Source organism: Megascapheus bottae, chromosome 2 (genome assembly GCF_031878675.1).
Source record: "Megascapheus bottae isolate mThoBot1 chromosome 2, mThoBot2.hap1, whole genome shotgun sequence".
Lineage (NCBI taxonomy): Eukaryota > Metazoa > Chordata > Mammalia > Rodentia > Geomyidae > Megascapheus > Megascapheus bottae.
Genome location: NC_143510.1, coordinates 37,534,968 through 37,555,628, shown reverse-complemented (window position 1 = coordinate 37,555,628; position 20,661 = coordinate 37,534,968). Strand labels below are relative to the sequence as shown.

Here is a 20,661-nt window from a genome sequence, read left to right as displayed (position 1 = left end):
CACAGGCTGTTTTCTCAGATCCCATAGCTGGCTTTTAGCAACTTGAACAAGTTGCTTCACCTTTTTGTATCTCAGTCTACTTATCTACAAAATGGGAACAGTCACAGCCAGCATTTTCTCATATAACTATGAGAATAAAATGATCCCGGGAATTCAGAAGTACATCCTAAATGTCCAGGAATAAAGTTAGGCTCTTCCACCATCCCTTATTTTCTGTAGTAGCATCATTTCCCTCTCTCCTCTGCCCTGTTTGATGTAAGGACACCATACCACTGCTTCTAGATTATTTATTGCAAGCAGTGATGCCCTGTGCTGCACCAATGCTGACACCTCACCATATGAAAGCATTAAACTTACCGTAGCTCAGAGGGGTTCAATCTGTGAAGATCTGTAACGTCTCAGGATAGTCCTTCATACTTAAGAGCCAGCTGGGGTGCTGAATTTGAAGTCACTAGAGACATGCTTTTGCCCTGGTCTTTATGCTGTGATTGTGTGGTGATGCTCTGGGCATCATCCCTAGGTGGGGAAAGAGGGATCCCTCTTGTTTATTAACTGGGGAGACTGAAGCTAAAAGGTTAGAGAACTAAGCTGGCACTGAAACAGCCAGTTCTGTTGCAGCTTCAGTTCTGTCTCTCCCTGTCTTGAGGAATGAGGAACCACTGCTGAGGACACTGTCATTACTGCCAAAAATAACTCTCTCTCTGCCTGGAGTTAAATATCCACGACGTTCCCATCATTCTTGGAAAATTCCATTTTTCATTTAGGTGTACTTTCCAGACATATATTGATTCCTTTTACTCTTCTGGACATGTAGAAAGTTTGGGTATTTCTCTAGGGTGTGCAGTCTCACCGGCACAGCACAATAAAACCTGGTTTCTGAACAAGCCCAGGCTTGCCTGGGGAAATGAAGAATGACCTGTGGGCCTGGGTGTGCAAGGAGGCTCAGTTATCCCCAGTGCCTTTCACATGTGCCTGTCACTAGACTAAATCCTGCACCCAGCCTTCTGCCCAGCACACATTTTCCACACTTGTCCCCTTAGTACTATGCTCTGTTCTCCCCCCCCACACACCCCATAAATTGAATTTTGATGTAAATTTGCATAAACAGAGACTGTGCTTTTTCTATAAATGGAATTTCAGCAGTGCTTCTCATCACTGGAAGTCTTCACACACAGTTTATATAACATTCAATTAAGAAAATTCAGGCCTGCTATGTGGTGCTATGGCATCAAGCCAGCTCTGCTACCCAAATGTCAGGCTGTTTGATTGTTGTGTCATGCTATTGTAGGTTATTAAGTTAGGGTAGCCTGTGCCCCAACTCTTGGCAGTCTCCATCTCTCCCTTTCTCCTTTTCTCCCCATATACCCCTCTTCCCCCACTCTTCCCCTCTTTTGTTTTGTGCCAGTACTGACATTTGAACTCAGAGCCTGGACACTGTGCTTTAACTTGTTAATTCAAAGTTAGTTCTTTCCTACTTGAGGCACAGCCCTACTTCCAGCTCTTTTTTTTATTAAAGAGTTTATTAACGTTGATTTTTACATCATATTTTAAATGACAAGTATAACAAACAAGTGTTCAAGGAGAGAATCTCTATTTACAATCACTGGGACTTAGTATTTAGAACTTAATCAAAATTAGGCTAACCAGTTCTTTTTTTTTTTTACAGTCCTGGACTTGAACTCAGAACCTGGGCCCTATCCCTGAGCCTCTTTGTGCTCAAAGCTAGCATTCTACCACTTGAGCCACAGCGTCACTTCCAGCTTTTTCTAGATTGTTTGTTGGAGATCAGGGTCTCATAGACTTTTCTGCCTGGCTGGCTTTGAATTATGATCCTCAGATCTCAGCCTCTTGAGTAGCTAGGATTATAGACACGAGCCACTGGCACTCAGCCAGAAAGAAGTTTTCTGTCAGTGTCAATGATGGAGAGACTGGATTGAGATTTAACAGACTTCATGCCTGTGGTTGCTGGCATCCTGTAATGGAGGGAAAAGAATCACCCTTTGGAGGGGAGAGACCAGAGAGAGAGTGAGAAGGACCTGAAACCAGGTCTGCCTCATTCTGCTATCAGTGCAATGTTAATAACAAGTGTGACAAGAAGCCTTATCCATCATTTATTTTATTCTTTATACACACAATGGGACTGAGGGACTGACGTATGTCTGTAGTCACAATCCAGTTATTCAAAAGCAGAAAGAAGTCAGGTTGCCCTTGTTCCTTCCATGTTGACTTATGGCAATGGAGGTCATTGTGTTTTGTTGGAGTGGGGGAAGGGTGAGTCAGACTTAACCTTACAGCTTGAATAACCTAGTCACTTCAGACTGAAAGCTTGATCTCTTCCAGGTTAACTCTCTTGAGTCAAGCATTTACTCACCTTCCCCATCACCACCTACAGAAATACCTAAGATCTTACCTGGCCTTTGGTGTTACGCTGGGGCCCAGGTCATGGAGGCCTCTTGGTGTGTATCCACATCTAGACCCTGGACCCTTTCCTCCTAGGCTTTGTAGCAATCTTTTACTCCACAGAGGCCTTATTTAAACATTAGCTGCCTTTGACCCACCCACCAGCACTAGAGGAATGTTGCAAGGTGGGGGTAGCCTCTTGGGGACAAAGGAAACCCCCTTCTCCAGCTATTCTCTGACCTGACACCTGTCTCACACCTCAGGACTCTTCTGTGTCATGACCAAGTGTGCCAGACCCAGGAAGCAGACTAGACTGCTCTACTCTGGATTCCTCCGGACTTCTCTAGGGGAGGGGCCCTCCTAGCCCCCTCAAGACATGGACCCCCATTCTTTTCTCCAGGCTATCAACTCTCCAATTCAGAGTAGGTCAAGCTCTTTTGGAGTTTAAAGTGAAGCCATTTTTCTCTGGAGTACAGAGCTTTTGCAAATCAGAAGCCCTTTGCTTTCAGCCTGTGTGTCTGCTGTAAGTTACAAACATCCATCAAGCTCTTCAGTTGTCTCCTCCATTCTGATCTCTATCTGCCCACCACGAATACTATTGATTCTGTGTGTGGGAAGCCCCGGGCCTGTAGAAATACCTAATGAGAAAAGTATCCATTAAGTATCTCTAAAACATTCTCCTCTTCATATGCACCAGCTTTTGGAAGGGAATCAAATCTAATTTTTGTTTTGTTTTATTTTGTTTTTGAGGTGCTTTGCTGGGTAGTTTTGTTTGGGGTTTTATTTTTACAGAACAAGCATATCACCTTGTCTTCTTTCAAGATAGTCTTTTCTTGGCAAGATTTTTTTTTCCCCCAGCATATTCTTGATTGCCTTTTTCTTTAGAACATTCCAATGGGAAATAAAGGAGGAAATTCACCAGTTTTCCTGGCCATGAATAGTTGTCTATTGGGCAGAAGATCATGGAGGGGGGGACATAATTGCTCCAGTTAGAATGAATAGGTAGGAGTGTCAGTGTGTCTGACCTTACCACTTGCTTCCTTACTCAGGCATCCTGAATACTTTCACTGAATTCAATCTTGAAATTAGCTGATAAGGTAGCTCCTTATACATCAGGGAAATTTGGGCTTCGCGATCTGTGTGTCTTGTTCAGGATAACCTGAGAACTAAGGCAGTAAGTCTATGTGTTAGACCCCACAGGACAAGCCTCCTGTTTTGCACAGAAGGAGCCAGAATGATGCCAAAAACTTACTAGTGTAGCCCTCTGTGGCCGCTGGCTGTCTCCATGTTCTGCACAATTCCCCCAGGTCTGTCACACGCACTTGCTGAGCCATGCCCAGCTTTGATGCCTCACCTGGTCTGTGGGTACTCATTAAGGCTTTTGAAGAAAGCACTTAACCATCACTAACAGAAGGGGCTCCAGGCGCTGGTCCTTCCTTCTAGCTCTTTCAACATTACATACACCCAACAGCTGTTGTAGTATTAGGTGAGATTTGTGGAAAAGCGCAAGAGCCCCTTCTCAGTGGCACTCCTGGATGTTTGCTCTCATTTTGTCTTTGTGTAGCAGGGTGCGAATATGTGCTTTAATAAACATGTTTGGTCAGAAATATGTCTTTCATGGTATCTTGCTGGCTAGGGTCACTTCCTGCCAGGTTGGTCAAGACAAGCAGAATCCATTGTCTGTCCTTTTTTGTGTTCAAGTTTCCAAGGCTACAATCTATGGCCCTTAGAGGGTTTCTTACCCTGGAAAATAGAAAAGCATTTTGTTATTTCTTTTTAAATGTTTCAAGTGGTAAAAGGTCAGGATTCAAGACCATTCATTGGCTAGGATGTGCAGATAGGAGCTTTAGTATGGAGTACCTTACAGATTTGAAATTTTCAGGTATCAAAGTCCTCTTGGTTTTCCCTTAGGCAGGGCTTTTCCTCTTAGCATCATTCGGCCTGTAAATCTGCAGGACTCGCTGCCTCATTGTAAGCACTGTTCTTGGGCTCGAGTTAAGACAGACCATCAGTAGACTTGATGGAGTTCCACACTTGACTGTAGGAAAACATCGTCAACAGGTGTCCTCCTTTCTGTGACCACATTGCCTGTCCCTGGCTTCTAAGATTATGAAAGTGATGCAGAAGACATACAAATAGGGTCTTTAAAGGAAACAGCGTAAGGTTTATGAAACCAGAGAGTTGGAATTACAGTGCCTAGATTCAAATTCTAGCTCTGGCTATTCATCCTGACCACATGGAGAGAAACCCAAGTGTTGAAATGCTTTCATTACCTGCACAAGACGCAAAGTACTTGTGTGCTGGGTTCCCCCAGGAGACCTGCAGCAGCGGCAGAGCTACTTTTGCTGTTTCTAAATAGCATCATGGGAGTAGAAGGGGATGAAGGTGGATTTCCCAGGAATAAATCTACCACCGTGTACTTTCACCTTCAACTGTCTTACGGTATATCCTTACTACCTTTGCAATTCAGATTCATCTTGCTTTTTATTTTTCACCCGAAACTGGCTTGAACAACCTATCAGGATTATCATTGAACATAAATAGACTCCCCCTTCTCCTTTATCACTCCATTCATGATGCCCTAGGATTCATTTTCCTAATTGCTCATACTATTTTTTAAATGGGACCTCCTAAAGTTCTTACCTTATCACACAGCATGATGCTTCTCTTTGCATGTAATTCTATGCACAGAGCATAGTATGGTGATTCTGGAAGTCTCCATCTTTCTCTTCATCCTAAGAGTCACCAGTCTATCTGTGCCTCAGTTTCCTATTCTGTACAACAAGGATAATCATATGTCATCACTAGAACTAATTACATAAACACATAAAGATTCCTAGAGACAGAACAGCTCAGTTAGTATCACCAATCCTTTTTAATGTTATTACTTCACCTGACATTGTTAATTCTACACCAACTATTTCTGTTAACAGTTGCTGTATTGCTCAGTTTACATTACAGTAATGAATGTTATATAGTGGCTGTTTTCCAGGGTTCTAAAGCTGGAAGTCCAAGATGAGGATACCAGGTTCTGGGGAGTATCCTCTTCCTGGTATGCAAGCTAGCAGCTGCCTCTTTCTTACATTCTGTCCTAGAGGAAGAGAGAGCTGGCTGCCTTCTCTCATAAAGGCATTCTTCCTGGATTGGGAGCTCTCCCACCATTTCTGAAGGCCCCAGCTCCTATAACCATCCCACTGCAGCTTAGGTTTCAACATGGGACAATTTTGAGATCACAGACATACAGTCTATATATGCTACACTTGGGCACTCTGTTGCTTTAGTCACTAAGCCATCCTCTGCTTTTTCTAAGAGGATAAAGAAGGACAGAGCCTGAGATGGTCCTTTGAACTTCCTTTATTCCCTTAGCCCCCAAGCCAAGGCCCCTTTCCCTTTAGTGTCTATTAGAAGAAGTTGTGGCTCAGTACATCTGGTATACCTGCCTGAAACACCAACAAGATCCTTTTCAATCTGTGTGTTTGAGGGTGGTAGAGTTGTTTTAGGATAAAGTCAGTTGCTATATTTACTACAGAATGCCCAACAATGAGAATCTTTATGCATTGCAAAATTGCATCCAACTCTATATTACAAAGTCTATAATCTCCCTTGATTTTTATGTGAAATCTTCAAAAAATATGAAAGATCTCATTTCTACACAGAATAAGGTTTTCCGGATATATTTTGTTAAGCGTTTACAGCACCAGGAAAAATATTTTTTTCTATGTCAATGGGTAATTTCTTATTTGAAAACTAAATGTTACATGTATCTAAAATTTTCAACATAGGATGCTGAAAGACAGTAAAATGGTCACAGTAAAATAGCAAATAACACATCTGCCATCTCCACTTGAGCTGCTGAGCTTTACGTAGTCACAGAAAGTGCACAATGCAGTTTTATTAATTTCAGTGTTGGCATTGTGCATTACCTTTCCAGCTTTCTTTGTAGATAAGTTACATAGGAATGCTTGCTTAATCAGGAGCTTCCTGGAAGATGCACTTTGGCCCCCAACATCAGCAAGCAACGTTAAAAAATGTTGTATTATACTTTCTAGCAAAATAAAATGAGAAAGGGTACTGACAGAAATCATTTTGAATAGATAGGACTTAGGGAAGATCAATTTTTTCTTTAATGCATTAATTTTGTAATCTACTGGCATAGTAAATCAATACTGGGTATATTAAACAAAGTGTGTGGCTTTTTTTCCTCTTAAAGATATTCTGGAGTGTGTACAATAATATCCCTCCTGTGCCTAGCCTGCCTGTGAGATGGAGCTACCATTTAATGAGAGGAGAGAGGTGACCACTTTGGTAAGTGTCTGATGTGTAACTTGAGGTCAAAGGTGGACAGAAATGGTGTGAAGCTCATGAGAGATCTTTTTATCAGGGCATACGGCTGGATGCCTCCCATCTGGGCCTTTAGGCAGTCTGCCTGGTGAGCCTGACTACAGGCTAAAGGAAGGGGTGGGGTTCAGTGTAGTGGTGGATGTATTATTAGACAGTGAGTTGGTTAGCCCCATCTGGAACCTCAATTACTGACATAGCTTGCTATAGCATCATTCAACTTTTGGAGTTATTTACTCACTAATGAATGGCTTACTCAATAGCAGGTGATAGAAACTTAGATCGAGTGGAAACTAGAATATTTCTTGGATTCTGGAACTGGGAAATCCCACATGGTGTCAAGATTCCCATATTCTTTTTTTTTTAATTTTTTTTATTGTAATTAGTAAAAGGGTTACATGATATTTGCCAGATAGAAGGTGCATTAATTCGCATAGATTGATACCCTTTCACATGTCTTGGTACCCATTTCCCTCCCCCCCACACTCCCCTCCCGTCTTAGTTTTCCCCCCTTCCCAATCAAAGATTCCCATATTCTTCATCATGTTTCCATTCCCTTCTCAGCACTGGCTCAGTTTTCAGGCAGGATTTCTCGTTTGAGGGCATGTGGGCCTTCCTCCCTAAGCTCCAGTCTTAACTATGCAAGCCTAGTAGTGTCAGCAGCATGCTCCATCCTCCAGGGAAATTTCCAGGCTGGATGGATGTCCCAGGCCAGCCATGGATCGACCTCAAAGCCTAAGGAGAGGTAGCATTCTCATAGGCAAGCCTACGTGGCAAATCCATTGTTAAAGCCCTGATGTATAGACATTCCTGTCTGAGTGAGTCTGACTTGAGAAGCCATCGGGCTTCTCAAATGGCAATGGGGGTGCCTTAACCAGACAGCAAGAAAATGCTGAGCAAGAGACACCTTGCAGATGTTCTCTATGGCAAGATGTGTTTCTCTATAGCCTGAGGGGAAATCAAGTGGGATAGTGTCATGAGTCTGTCAAGAATATAAAGATTTTCATAACCTGTGAAGCAGTCACCTTAATTATCACCATATATATATATATATCATCCTTGTGAAGAATTTATATATCCTTCTCTCACCCTCTCTTCTTCCTATTCCTGACACTTTTTTTTTTGGTCAGTCATGGGCCTTGAACTCAAATCCTGAGCACTGTCCCTGAGCTTTTCTACTCAAGGCTAGTACTCTACACCTTTGAATCACAGCTCCATTTCTGGTTTTTTGGTGATTAACTTGAGATGAGAATCTCATGGACTTTCCTGCCCAGACTGGCTTTGAATCTTGATCCTCAGATCTCAGCCTCCTGAGTTGCTAGGATTATAGGTGAGCCACCAGCACCTGGCTTACTCTGGCCTTTATTACAACTGAATTCTACCCACCTACTCACCCCAGCCATGTCTGTCTTTTTCTTATGTGTTTCTTCTACTTTTTCCAGTCAAATGGCTTAGGAAGAGTTGGTTGGAAAATGCCTAGTTGTTTTTGTTTTTAAGGTCACCTATTTTTAAGGAGAAATCCTTAGTCACTGGGCCTAACTTTCACGTTTGGTCTTTGCTGCAGGGAAGAGGAGAGTAATGGGAAGGGCGGCGTGTGGAAGATGAAAGTCCTCAAGGACAGCACGGTACGCTTCTTCTGACCATGTCCAAGGAGGAACAGCAAGGCTTGGACTGGTAGGGGGTGTTGAATTGAGCATTCTCTGCTGTTCAGAGAACTTTCCCGGAGGCCCCCAGCAGGCCTGGGATGAAAAATATCTTTCTGACCTTCATGGTGTCCTTTCTTACACTACTACCTTGAAAACTGTCTCTGTGGAAGAGATGTGGTCTGTATCACAGTGTCTGGAGGGCGGGTCCTGTACATCACATAGGAAAGCTCAGGGTTCTGTAGGCCTTTCCTCTCCCTTGCCCACTGGTACTAACATGGGCAAGTTGGTTTTCCATAGCACAAAGTGGAATCCTTCCCACTAAAGCTCCTCCCTCCCCACTGGAAGGCACCAGCACCTTGTGGAAACACCACGGCACTGAACAGGCAGAGACAGAGTTGTTCCTCACCTTTTCCCATCTCTCAAGAGACTACCAGGCCTCAGAAACCCAGGTTTCTGAGTTTGAGCTCTACCTCATATGTGGACTGAAAATACAGTCGAGCACTTAAATCAGGGACTTGAAGCCCTGAGAAACCACAAGGCCTCTTTGAAAATACTTAGGTCTCACCTTTTTAATGCTTTCTTTCACATGGATATGTTCAAGTAATTCAAGTGTCTCTAAGAAGTCATGCCTAAAGATTGGATCGGATTTATTACTGTATAATAAAGAAAATCAGAGGAAGAAATAAGAAAATAGGCAAGGCAAAGAAAGTACTTCTACTCACATCAGAAAAAGAGCAGAGAATGTAAAAGAATGAGAGTAAATTAGATTCCTATATCCCTTCCCTCTTCTCCTCCCTCTCTCTTTCTTTCTCTTCCCTTTTCTCCCCTTCCCTCTCTCCTTCCCTCCTTCCTTCTTTTCTCATAACTCAGATATGGACTCATTGCCTTGCACTTGCTAAACAGGTACTCTACTACTTGAGCCACACTTCCAACCTTTTTTGCTTTTAGTTATTTTTCAGATAGAGTCTCACACTTTTGTCCAGGGACAGCCATGGATTATGATTCTTATGCTTCTCCTTCCCATATGGCTGGTTTTAAAGTTATGAGCCATCACATTTAGCTTACTTTTTTTTAAAAAAAGATAGTCTTATTAGCTTTATTTTCCTGTCCAAGATCTTGAACCAAGATCCTCCTGTGTCTGCCTCCCATTTAGCTGGGATTACAAATATGGGTTGCTGCATCCACTGTTTTTACCCACCCTCCTTACCGCCATCTCTTACTTCCTCCCTCCTTCCTTCCTTCCTCTTGTTTTCTCCCCTCTCTCTTGCTTTGTTGTTGCAGTGGTGGGTGTGGCACGCAGGGCCTTGCAAGCTTATGTGTTTTATTTGCTATGGGAGCCAAGCATATCAATGTTCACCAAGATATTTTGTCCTTCCCTACTTGACCACATTTGGTCACAAATGCACTTTGTGTCAGGAAAAGTGTCCTCTTCCCAGTGCTTCAGCCAGTCCATTCCTGCTGCCCAGTTGAAGTCTGGTAGGCCAGTCAAAACAGGAGTGTGACCTCTCCCTTGTCCCATCCCATCTCAGCTTCATCACTGAAGAGGACAGACACAAAAGTGAAACAATGGCCCCTAAAGGGATCTAAGAGATGAAAAGGGAAGGCCTAGGAGAGAGGAATATTCCAGCCTTCCCAAGAGTGATGGGTCATCTTTCAGGTCCCCTGTTGACTGTCAGAACCCTGGATAAAAGATCAGCCCAGCTGCTATGAGCTCCTGAGATCACAACCACCAGCATTATGTTACCATGAACGTGTATGGACTGCCTGGGTGTGCACAGGGGGAGCTCTTTAGAGGTTGCTCTTAAATGTTGAGCCTTCTGTGCTGAGCCCCTTGGATGCATTCATTGACTGATTTTACACTCAACAACAACCTGTGAGGTCAGTGTATGAATACCTTGTCCACCTCAGGAGATTAATGCTCAGAGAGATTGGTAAACCTGCCCAAATCACGAAGAATAAGCAGATTCTCAGACCTTAGACCCATGCCGGGAGAAAAGGGCCTGTGATCCTGTGACAAGGGGATGAAATGAAGCTAAGAATTGATAGGACTCTAGTGACCCATGCATAGGTTCTGGCTGCTTATGGATGACTTTAGTTGGGGTCCCATAGAAGGTATTCTCATTAGCAGGAGGTGGTCCTGAGAGTGGACCAGTCCTCCAGGAAAACCATACACAGTCACCCAAAAATCTACCACTTTGCATCAACAGCTTGCCTCCTGTGAATACATTCTTGCAAGCCTCCAGTACTCCAGAAACAAGAAATTCCCCGTAGTTTGCTTGGGCAAACATTGTACATACCTTATCAGCTGCAAGAAACATAAAGAGAAGGATTTTACTAGTGGCTTGCAAATATTATCTGTTCATACATTTTTAAATCAATAACCATGAGAGCTGGAGAACCAGGAACCCCCTCCCACTGCTGTTCAGGTGAAAGCTCACCCGGGAAGTCACTAGCAATTAGCACTCATTAGTCTCTGGACCATGTGTATATATCTGGATCCCCTAGATGCCACTGTTGTGTTTTATGGCTTGGAGATGTCTGCAGGCTCCAAATATGGGCACTGAATGTGTGTGTGTGTGTGTGTGTGTGTGTGTGTGTGTGTGTGTGTGTGTGTGTGTGTAGTTCAAGAGCTCCTGCAGATGATGACTGAAAAGCACTGTGCTGTGTTTCTGACACTGATTCTTGTCCCCTTTCAGCCCACAGTTTGGAAAGAGCTGTTGTTAGCCACCATTGGGGAGCAGTTCACAGACTGCACAGCTGGAGGTAAGGATAAATCCATCCACACTTCCGGGGGCCATGGCTCCTGCTGGTTCTTTGTGAAAATTTATTTCCCTATAGTCAACTCTCTGCATTGTTTGGAAGGTATTTGTTTTATAATTAAGAAGTTAGTTAGGCTTCCCCCCCACCATGTGATTGTAGTATTTGGTGGTAGATATGTGTGTATGTATACTTGTATATATTTGCACAATTAGTCTTTTTCCGTGGGTTTTGTTTGCCCTTGTCTATTCAACCAACTACAGATAAATCACTGAAAAAAAAACTATCTGGACTAAACACATACATTTTTTTCTTGTCCTTATTCTCAAAACACTGTAGTATAATTAATTATTGTAAGTAATCTAGACATGATTGAAGATATGAATTAGACACATGTAACTAGTATGCTATTTTATTTTATTTTTTTGTTCCAGTCCTGGGGCTTGAACTCAGGGCCTGGGTGCTGTCCCTGAGCACTTTTTGCTCAAGGCTAGCACTTTAGTTCTTGAGCCAAGTTCCACTTCAGGATTTTAGGTGGTTAATTGGAGATAAGTGTCTCACAGGGACTTTTCTGCCAGGGAGGACTTTGAACCATGATCCTCAGATCAAAACCTCCTGAATAGCGCCTAACCATGTATTTTATGTAAGGGGCTTGGTGGTGTCTGTGAATTTGGTTTGTGGTAGGACCTAAAACTAAACCTCATGGATACCAAGGGACAACTGACTCTTCTATAAACATATGTATGTATGAGCCTGCGTATATTTTCCTCTATAGTATGACTTAGTAGTGTCTGCAGCCATCTCTCCAGAGATGGCTGAAATAAAAGAGAAATATGACGTCAATCAGACTCTTAACGTAATTTGTAGCTGATTTCCTGTACCTGTGGCCTGCCATGTCCAGTGGAGTTGAGGTGGGAAGTCTGGGTCCTTCTGTCCATCTGCATTCCTTCCCCTTCCTCTGGTTCAGCTCCTGGCCCTGCTGAGAGAGGCGCTCACAGGAGGCCAGAGCTCTCCTTCTGGAGCTTCCTGCAATCTCATAGCTGAGGCCAACACCAGGTCTGCAGAACTCCCGTGTGGAGACCACATCCAAAGACCTGGTGCCTTCCTGGGGTCCTCTTTGTGACCCTTTGTGTTTCGCTTGGTTTGCCATGAAAATAGTCCAAGATGAGAAGCTTGTTAAAAGTTTGTCTTCTTCTTGGGTACTTCCTTCTGCATGCTTCTGAGGGCACATGTTTGTAAATGTATTTTCTGTTCCACTTTCAGTTAGGGATTTTTTTTTCTTCTCTATTTTGATATCATTTTCACAAGTTAGTATAGCTCTTTAACTGGCCCTCAGACTTTTGAGACAGGACTGTTTCTTAAAGCCTTGCTAGTCCCATGGCAAGTTTCAGATTCACCTCTGTAGGTGTCAGTAATTCTGCTTTGGTTTTGTTTTCTGCATATTCATGGGAGACAAAGCTTAGATGAAGGTTAAATGTCTTAGAAGTGTAGGAGCTGAAGCCTGGGTGCCAGTGGCTCAAGTCTGTAGTCCTAGCTACTCAGGAGGCTGAGATCTGAGGACTGTGGCTCAAAGCCAGCCTAGATGCAGAAGTCTGTGTGTCTCTTACCTTCAATTAACCACCAGAAAACTGAAAGTGGCACTGTGGCTCATGGAGTAGAGCCTTGAGCTGAAGAGCTCAGGGACAGAGCCCAGGCCCAGAGTTCAGCTCCATGATGAACAAAAAACAAAACAAAAAGAAAGTGTAGGCGCTTTCTAACAGGTAACTTTGTACAACTCCAAATGCATCCTGTGTTATAATGTGCAAACTCTGGAAGAAGTACTCTTCTCTATGAATTATTCCTCTTTTCAGAACTGAAGAAAATAGTCTTAAGTGGAATGAGAACCCAGGATTGAGAAAGGAAGACTAATTGTTTCGTGGTTCTCTTAGAAGTGAGAGCATCATTAACCATTATCTAGCTCTACCACTTGAAGCAGGTTGGCGAATCTATGTGGGCCTTGCTTCTGTCTGCCAGTTGATTCTACTAGGAATGTCATATGTATCTGATGGACCTGCTTTTGCACCTTATTTATACCGCACTGTTTGGACAGGCTGCATGCTTAGCTGTGCCTGGTTACCAAAGCCAAGCCCAAGTGAGATGGCTTTCTTTATTACTTCACCCGCTGGCCAGGAGTGTAAGAAGGAGTAATGGCAAAGGACTGGGGAAGACCAGTGTTCCCCAGAAGGCTGTGCCTTTCCTAAGCAGAAAACTGCAAAACCTCCTTGGCTACAGGATGCTCTTACTGTTATAGAAAGTTTAACATTGAGTTCTAGCAACATTAAGAAGAAAGCAATAATACCTGAATCGTTCTATTGTTTTTGATAGGGTTATAATTATGTGTGTGTGTGTGCACGGGTATGTGCACATACTAGTAATGGACCTTAAACTCAAGGCATGGGTACTGTCTTCTAGCTTTTTTTCACTTGATGCACACTTCCACCTTTAGCTTCTTACTGGATAATTGGCGATAAGAGTCTCATGCACTTCTCTATTTCCCTACTTGGGTTGGCTTCAAAACACATTCCTCAGATCTCAACCTCTTTTTATTTTTGGTCTATTGTGGGGCTTGAGCTCTGGGCATGGGCACTGTCCCTGAGCTCTTCTGCTCAAAGCTAGTGTTCTACCACTTGAGCCACAGTACCACTTCCAGTTCTCAAGTGGTTAATTGGAGATAAGAGTCTCACAGAGTCCAGGCTGGCTTTGAACCATGATCCTCATATCTCAGCCTCCTGAATAACTAGGACTACAGATGTGAACCACCAGTGTCCAGCTTTCAACCTTTGAATTGCTAGGATTACAGGTTTAATCCACCCATGTCCTGACTGGCTTATAAATTTCTGAAGTGGACTGTGACCAATGCTATTTTGGAACTTTTTGTTTTAATATGACATTTGTAGAGCTTACTCATAACATAAATATCTCTCTATAACAGAGTGATGACGACACAGGCTGTCACCAGCCCTGCCCGTCTCCTCAACTTCCCTTCCTTCATAGTCTAATTTAGCTTGTTTGGGGACATTTATGTAAATGGAGCCATTTAGTGTCAAATTATACACATCCAGCCAAGATTGCATTCATTTAAAAAAAGAAAGGAGGAAGAGAGAGGAAAGAGGAAAGTCAGGGAGAACACTGAAGATGATTTATTTGATTTATTTGAATAAACCAGACGTGCCATTACTTAAATCATACTCAAGTAACAAAATGTTTATACCTCCAGAAAAACTTAGGATGCAAATATTCAGATTTGCCCAGGCTGGCAAATTAGGGGAGAGGGTATTAGGTAAAGCAAAGTCTCCTAGTTTGGGTAATACTTCTCTTTGAAGTATTACTAATAGAAGCTGAGTTTATAAGTGCAGAGGGCTACCTTGCTGAATTAATGTGTCATGAACCCACAAAACCGGGAGGCAGACGTCTGCATGCCTATCATTTCCTTGCCCATCAGCGTGAGCGGAGTGGCTGAGGCCAGGGAGCATGCCACTGTCCGGTACGCTGAGTATCTGGCAACCATTCTCTCATATCTGTTACGCAGATCTGCATCTGGAATTTCACTTAAGAAGCAAACGTCCACATTAGTCAGTTTGTGTAAGGGCTTTAATGGCTGTAACAACACAGTCTCACTCGGAGGACAAGGGTGCTCCTTCTCTGTGCATAGTGCTAACAGATGGGCACGGGCTTTGAAGCCCATGGCTTAATACTACCAGGATGATTGCTAGAAGGAAGCAGAGGACAGGACAAATTCACAGAAAAGCAACAGACAAAGCAGCCCCAAGACACAGATGAGCAACGGGCCCCACACAATATGGGTCAGTGAGTATTGGGCCAACAGCACCCACTGCCCCCAACATCTCCAACGCTCTGGCAGGAAGTCAAGAGAGATCCTTGACACTCTTAACAAAGAGGGCCAGGCATGGAAGCAAAGTTCATCTGAGTTCACTTGGCTCCGAGAGGGCAGGGAATTATGCAACCCATTTTAGAAAGAGTCTCATCCAAACAGTAAGAAAGAGGGAGCTTTGGTGACATGTTACAAAGGGTAAAATTACTTATCTGGAAAATGTGTTTGGCTGGAACACTCTGCATCCCTGGATAAATGTGACGCGGCTCCGTGGGCTCTGTGCATAGACTTGCTTTTCTCCAGCTATTTCCTGCGGGAAAGGTGGGTTGGATTCCAAGTTTTCCGTCCCATTTTCTTTTCTCCCTCTAACATATAGATCAGATGATGAGGTATTTAGAAATGATCAGACTGACCTGAAATTGTCACTCACGTCTTTGTTTTGCACATCTTCCCCTCAGATGACGAAGTGATTGGAGTCAGTGTTAGTGTTCGGGAACGCGAAGATATCATCCAAGTCTGGAATGTAAATGCCTCTTTATTGGGTGAAGCCACCGTGTTAGAAAAGATCTATGAACTCCTGCCCCACATATCTTTTAAAGCAGTATTTTATAAACGTAAGTGCTTCATTTCCAGTTATTTCTCTCTAGCTTATTCTATCATATGTTTAAAGACAAAAAAATCTTGCACATGACTGTAAAGGCAGAGTCACTTGAAACTCTGTAACTCTGAAAATAATTCAATAAAACCCAAGTGGGGTTCTTTTTGTTAAGTCAAGTTTAGTCTCAGAAATTAAAATGAGATTTGTATTCTTGCTGAGCCACATGCATGTCAAGAGGAAATATGCGTTGTAGTTTGTTATTTTGAAACTCTAAGTCTGAACTTAAAATTCGTCATGCTCAGACAAACAATTACATTCTGTTGGAAACAACAATAACAGAAATGTCACTCTATGAGCTGGCAGGTAGAGATTCAATCATCCCTTCATAAACAGGAATTTATAATGTCCGACATCTGTATTTGTGGAGGAAACTCATTTTGAGCTCAGCATGATTGAATGTTCTCTGGATTGCTAATACTTCCTCATTACGGGGCAACTGTGACAGAGAAATGAGAGTGAATTCACGCCTGGTGGTGAAATGGGAACAGTATGAATTGGTGTGTGGACCCATTGTTTCCATCATGATTCATGTTCATTGCTTTTGTGTGCTCTTTTGAAAAAGTCATCTCTTTTCAGAATGAAAACATCTTAGAGTGCTGTTAAATCAATGTCTGGTAGGTCTAACTGTAGGATACATTTTTTTCCCCTAAAACTATTGACCAGCCTTACACATAGGTGATAAATTTCCTAAGTCCCAAATAGTTCCTGAACTTCACACTTTAACAAAAAAAGAGTATATTTTTATTGAAACTATGATGCTCTTGTTAATAAGATGCCCTAGTATTTTAATATTACCAAGAAAGGATTAAAAAAAAAAAAGTCCCCAGTGAAACTGTGGTGCATTGTTGGATTCCAAAGACCTTCTAATATGTGTGTGGGTGGAGGTATCTTAAAAGTGCTGAAGTACACTTTATTATTGTCTCACATGTCCCAACCACTTGCCAAAAAAGATAGGAAAATCTAATTTTGTTTCCTGATTGTCCTAGTGTGACAGCAGATAGGAAATTCAGGCCTCCCTAGGAAGACTTTTGCCTTCACCACCACATGCTCAGGGAGACTGATCTCACGCTGCATATAGTTAAGGAGGTGCAGGTCCTTGGTTTTGAAATGTAAATTTAAATTTAAAAAAGGAAGGCCTGGAATTTGGCCTAGTGGTAGAGTGCTTGCCTAGCAGGCGCGAAGACGTAGGTTTGATTCCTCAGTACCACATACATAGAAAAAAGCTGGAAGTGGTGCTAAGGCTCAAGTGGTAGAGCTCAGCCTAGAGGACGGTGCTCAGGTCCTGAGCTCAAGCCCAGGACTGGCAATAAATAAATAAAGAATTTTTAAAAAGGAAGGAAAGAAAGAGCAAAGGAGGGAAGGAAGAAAAGGAAGGAAGGAAGATTGTACTGTAGAAGTTATATATGGGCTGTGCAGTGTGAAAATTGCAAATTTACTGACATTTTTATTTATCAAGGATACATTAATCATATATCACCCCACATATAAACTGAAAAGTGTTCCAAGAATTTTTTTTCTTCAGATTTCCATTCACCCCAAAGAGCTAACAGAAACTCCAAAAGGAAAGGTGATATATTATCAGGTGAGACTGGGGCTTGCTCAGAGGTTCTTTCTCTTGACAGAGCCAGCTCCACCTTGACTCAAAGGCAGAGCCATTTAGAATCCTGATGTCACGCACTCTAGATTTTTGTCGGACAAAACTGATCACACAAATCCCATCTCCCCACTGTTTTATACTTCCTCAGCTGACTGTCCAGGCAATTGATCTGACTTGATCTCCAAGGTTCCTTCTACTTCAGAATTCTATGAGCAGATTGCCAGGTCGCACATGGGTTAGCAGCAGCTCTGCATGTTGTGTTGTCTTAGATAGGTAGGCCGCAGCGTGATTGGACTAGCTTTCCTGGACTGTGGCTCTAATCATGTAAGAAGGACCAGAGGCCATAGTTGCCTCTTAGCTGGGGCAACTATGGGAGAAGAAACGTTCCTCCTTGGGCAGCTGAATCAAGATAAAAAAAGGGAGGGGGGTTGGTGGGGAGGAATGCCCTAAAGATAGCTTGTTTTTGTCACTTGGTGAGTAGTTTAGAACCAGTAGCAGTCCTCAGCAGAAATCCATAATTTAATACTGTTCATTAACATTTAAAAACTCGAAAACCATTGACTTAAAAATTAGAATTGGAAGAAAAAAAATCTCTACTTTATATGAAGCAGGCAGTCCTTTACTCAGTGGGGTTACAGTGGGGTTCCATGTACTACTGAAATCATTTGGGAAAATGAGCAGAAAGCTGACTATGTGATGAAGGGTCCCCGGGCGGGCATGGCCAGAGTGGCCATTCCTGTTTCTGCTTCTGTCTTGTGAATGGGATCCTGCTGTGAAGAAGATGCACAAGTTTACAGAAGTGAGGTGATGCAGTTAGAACCCTAGCATATTCAGTCCTGTTCTCCCATGGGTATGTGACGTTCTGGGCAGTGCTAAGTTAGATGTGAAATTGCTGATGACTTGAGAGTGAAAGTTACAGTGTGCCTATGACTCCCACACCCACTCTTAAGTTCTTCAGTGCTGAAAGACAGAGATTATTACTTAGTGAATGTGCTTCACAGCAAGGCAGATTGAAAAACTGGAACCAAGTCTACCCCCATCTCTCCTCTCCCTTCTTCATCTCATTTATTTTTGCATGAGTGCAGCAGAGAATTGTTTTCACATATTTTTGTATAGTTTGGGGGAAAAAATCAAAACAAGGGTCATTTTTGTAACCTATGGAAAATATCTAACAAATGTCAGCATCCATGATTAATTTTATTGCCACATAGAAATGTTCATGTGTGTCTGTGTTTTTTGTAGCTGCTTTAGTGCCTAAAATCCTAACACTCAAGAAGAGGAGGTATTAGGGTCTTGAGTTGAAGGCCAACTTACCTACATAGTGAGACCCTATCTCCAAAAACAAAACAACAAAAATGCTATCTCCAGAAAAGTTGGCTGACTCTTGGCTTGCACAGCAGTTGTGTGGTACCTTCCAGCCTATCAAGAATGTTTCCAGGTGGGCACACGACCCCTTGGAGCTTAGGCACACCTGGTTCCTCTTTCTTCTGCTGTTCCCTTTATCCAAGGACCTGGCAGTGTCTCCATTGTGCCTTTTAAACTCTCCCTTTTACCTGGAAATCCTTTAAAAAAAATCTTTGGAAGCTGGGCATGGTGGCTCACGCCTGTAATACTAGCTACTCAGGAGGCTGAGATATGAGGATCACAGTTCAAAGCCAGCCTGGGCACCAAAGTCTATGAGACTCTTCAGTTAACCACTAGAAAACTGGAAGTGGGGCTGTTGCTCAAGGGGTAGGGTGGTAGCCTTGAGCTGAAGAGCTCAGAGACAACGCCCAGGCCCAGAGTTCAAGCCCTACAACCGACCAAAAAAAAAAAAAAAAAAGATCTCTGGATAGTCCTCTGTCCTGCTGCTGCTCTTGGCTTTGACCCTGTAGCATAGGATATTTCATAGCAAATCAAACTGTTTTTTTTCTGGTGTCTGTTCTAAAACAACTTTCTTATAAAGAAAACAAAAATGGAAATGTTTGGAAAAGTTATAGCCATGAGAAATGTTCAGTTAGGTCAGATTTCAGGCTGTACTTAGGAATTTGATCTGAGGTAACTCTTGGGGTTACATTTTCCCAGTATTCACCCACATGTAGAGCAGGTTGGAGTCAACAACAATGACAATCTGAGGGGCCAGGAGTTTGGCCTAGTGGTAGAGTGCTTGCCTAGCATGCACGAAGACCTGGGTTCAATTCCTTGGTACCACATACGTAGAAAAAAAAAGCTGGAAGTGGTGCTGAGGCTCAAGAGATAGAGCCCTAGCCTTGAGAAAGTCCAAGGATAGTGCTCAGGCCCTGAGCTCAAGCACAAGACTGGCAATAAATAAATAAGTAAATAAATAAAATAAATAAAAGACAATCTGAAAGAATCAATAGACCTGACATGGCCTCTCTCTTCATCCTTTCTAGTTATAGTCTGAAGAAATCAGCCCCTGTTAAAACAGAAATTGGGAGGGGCTGCAAAGGTGAAGTGGGCCCCTAAACCTGTGTTCTCCCTAGGTGTTAAGCACTGACAGAGATGGAGGTGAGGGCCAAGCAGCCAGGACCCCAAATATGTGTTCAGATCTCTCCCTTTATAACAACGATCCACCAAATTCCAGAAGTGGATTTTCAACCTTGGCCTTTTGTGTCTGATAAGGAAATGTTATATATTTTACAGGCCTCCCATTCCTGTCTTCCACTTCAGACATATTTTTGCTAGCATATTGATTTAGTTTTCTTCTAAAGTCCCCAATTGTAACTAGTAATTCTGTACACCAAATATGTTTTAGGACTGAAAATCGACTAGGAGTTGGGTGGGAGAGGGGTCACAATTGGGAAAACAAACAGCTTCATCCACCTGATGAAACTTCATTTTCCATGAGAGGCATGGAGGGGTGGGGCAGGGGCATACTCTTCCTGTCACCCTTGTGTGATTCTTGGTTTCGTGTTATTTTATTCTTGAAGATAGGCTTGTGAATGGCCCTTGTCTGTGGGTAAGTTAGGTACCCTTCCTAGCATGTTTTGTGGGGCCCATTTTCCCCCATGGTATTTGGCCAGCACATTCTCCTCATCAATGCAGGGTGAGTCATCCCCTTAGGCATAGCAAGAAGGAACAGGCAGCAAGTCCATTGCTTGTTTATTCCTTGTTTTAATTTTCATTATTACGTTTCTCAGGAAATGCACGCCTTAGCTAACAGTTACTGGCACACAAAAAAAAGGTATTTGAATTCTTGCCAACTATTGGGGAAGCTGAATGAGATGCCTTAGAGGAGGGTTGGCCCATCCTTTGCTTAAAGTTTTCTTTCCTTTTTTTCTTTTTTGTTTTTTTCTGTCCTTTAGCCCATGAAGAGCATCATGCTTTTGAAGGTGGACGTGGAAAGCACTAATTGCACTCTGTAAAGAATTCTTTGTCCTTTGCTGATTGGTTT

The 20,661-nt window shown here is 42.8% G+C and overlaps 1 protein-coding gene and 1 pseudogene across 2 annotated transcripts in view; both read left to right on the top strand.

The window, feature by feature from the left end:
• Positions 1–6,697, top strand: part of LOC150066680 (eukaryotic translation initiation factor 4E type 3-like) — a 23,161-nt gene extending 16,464 nt beyond the window's left edge. The window contains exon 3 of the mRNA XM_090323990.1: positions 6,611–6,697. Coding sequence (XP_090180116.1) covers positions 6,611–6,697 — 87 coding nt within the window. The remainder of the gene's footprint in view (positions 1–6,610) is intronic.
• Positions 6,680–20,661, top strand: LOC150066679 (eukaryotic translation initiation factor 4E type 3-like; annotated as a pseudogene). The gene is made up of 5 exons (XR_016533544.1): positions 6,680–6,705; positions 8,303–8,363; positions 11,081–11,147; positions 15,471–15,626; positions 20,573–20,661. The product of XR_016533544.1 is annotated as a eukaryotic translation initiation factor 4E type 3-like (transcript).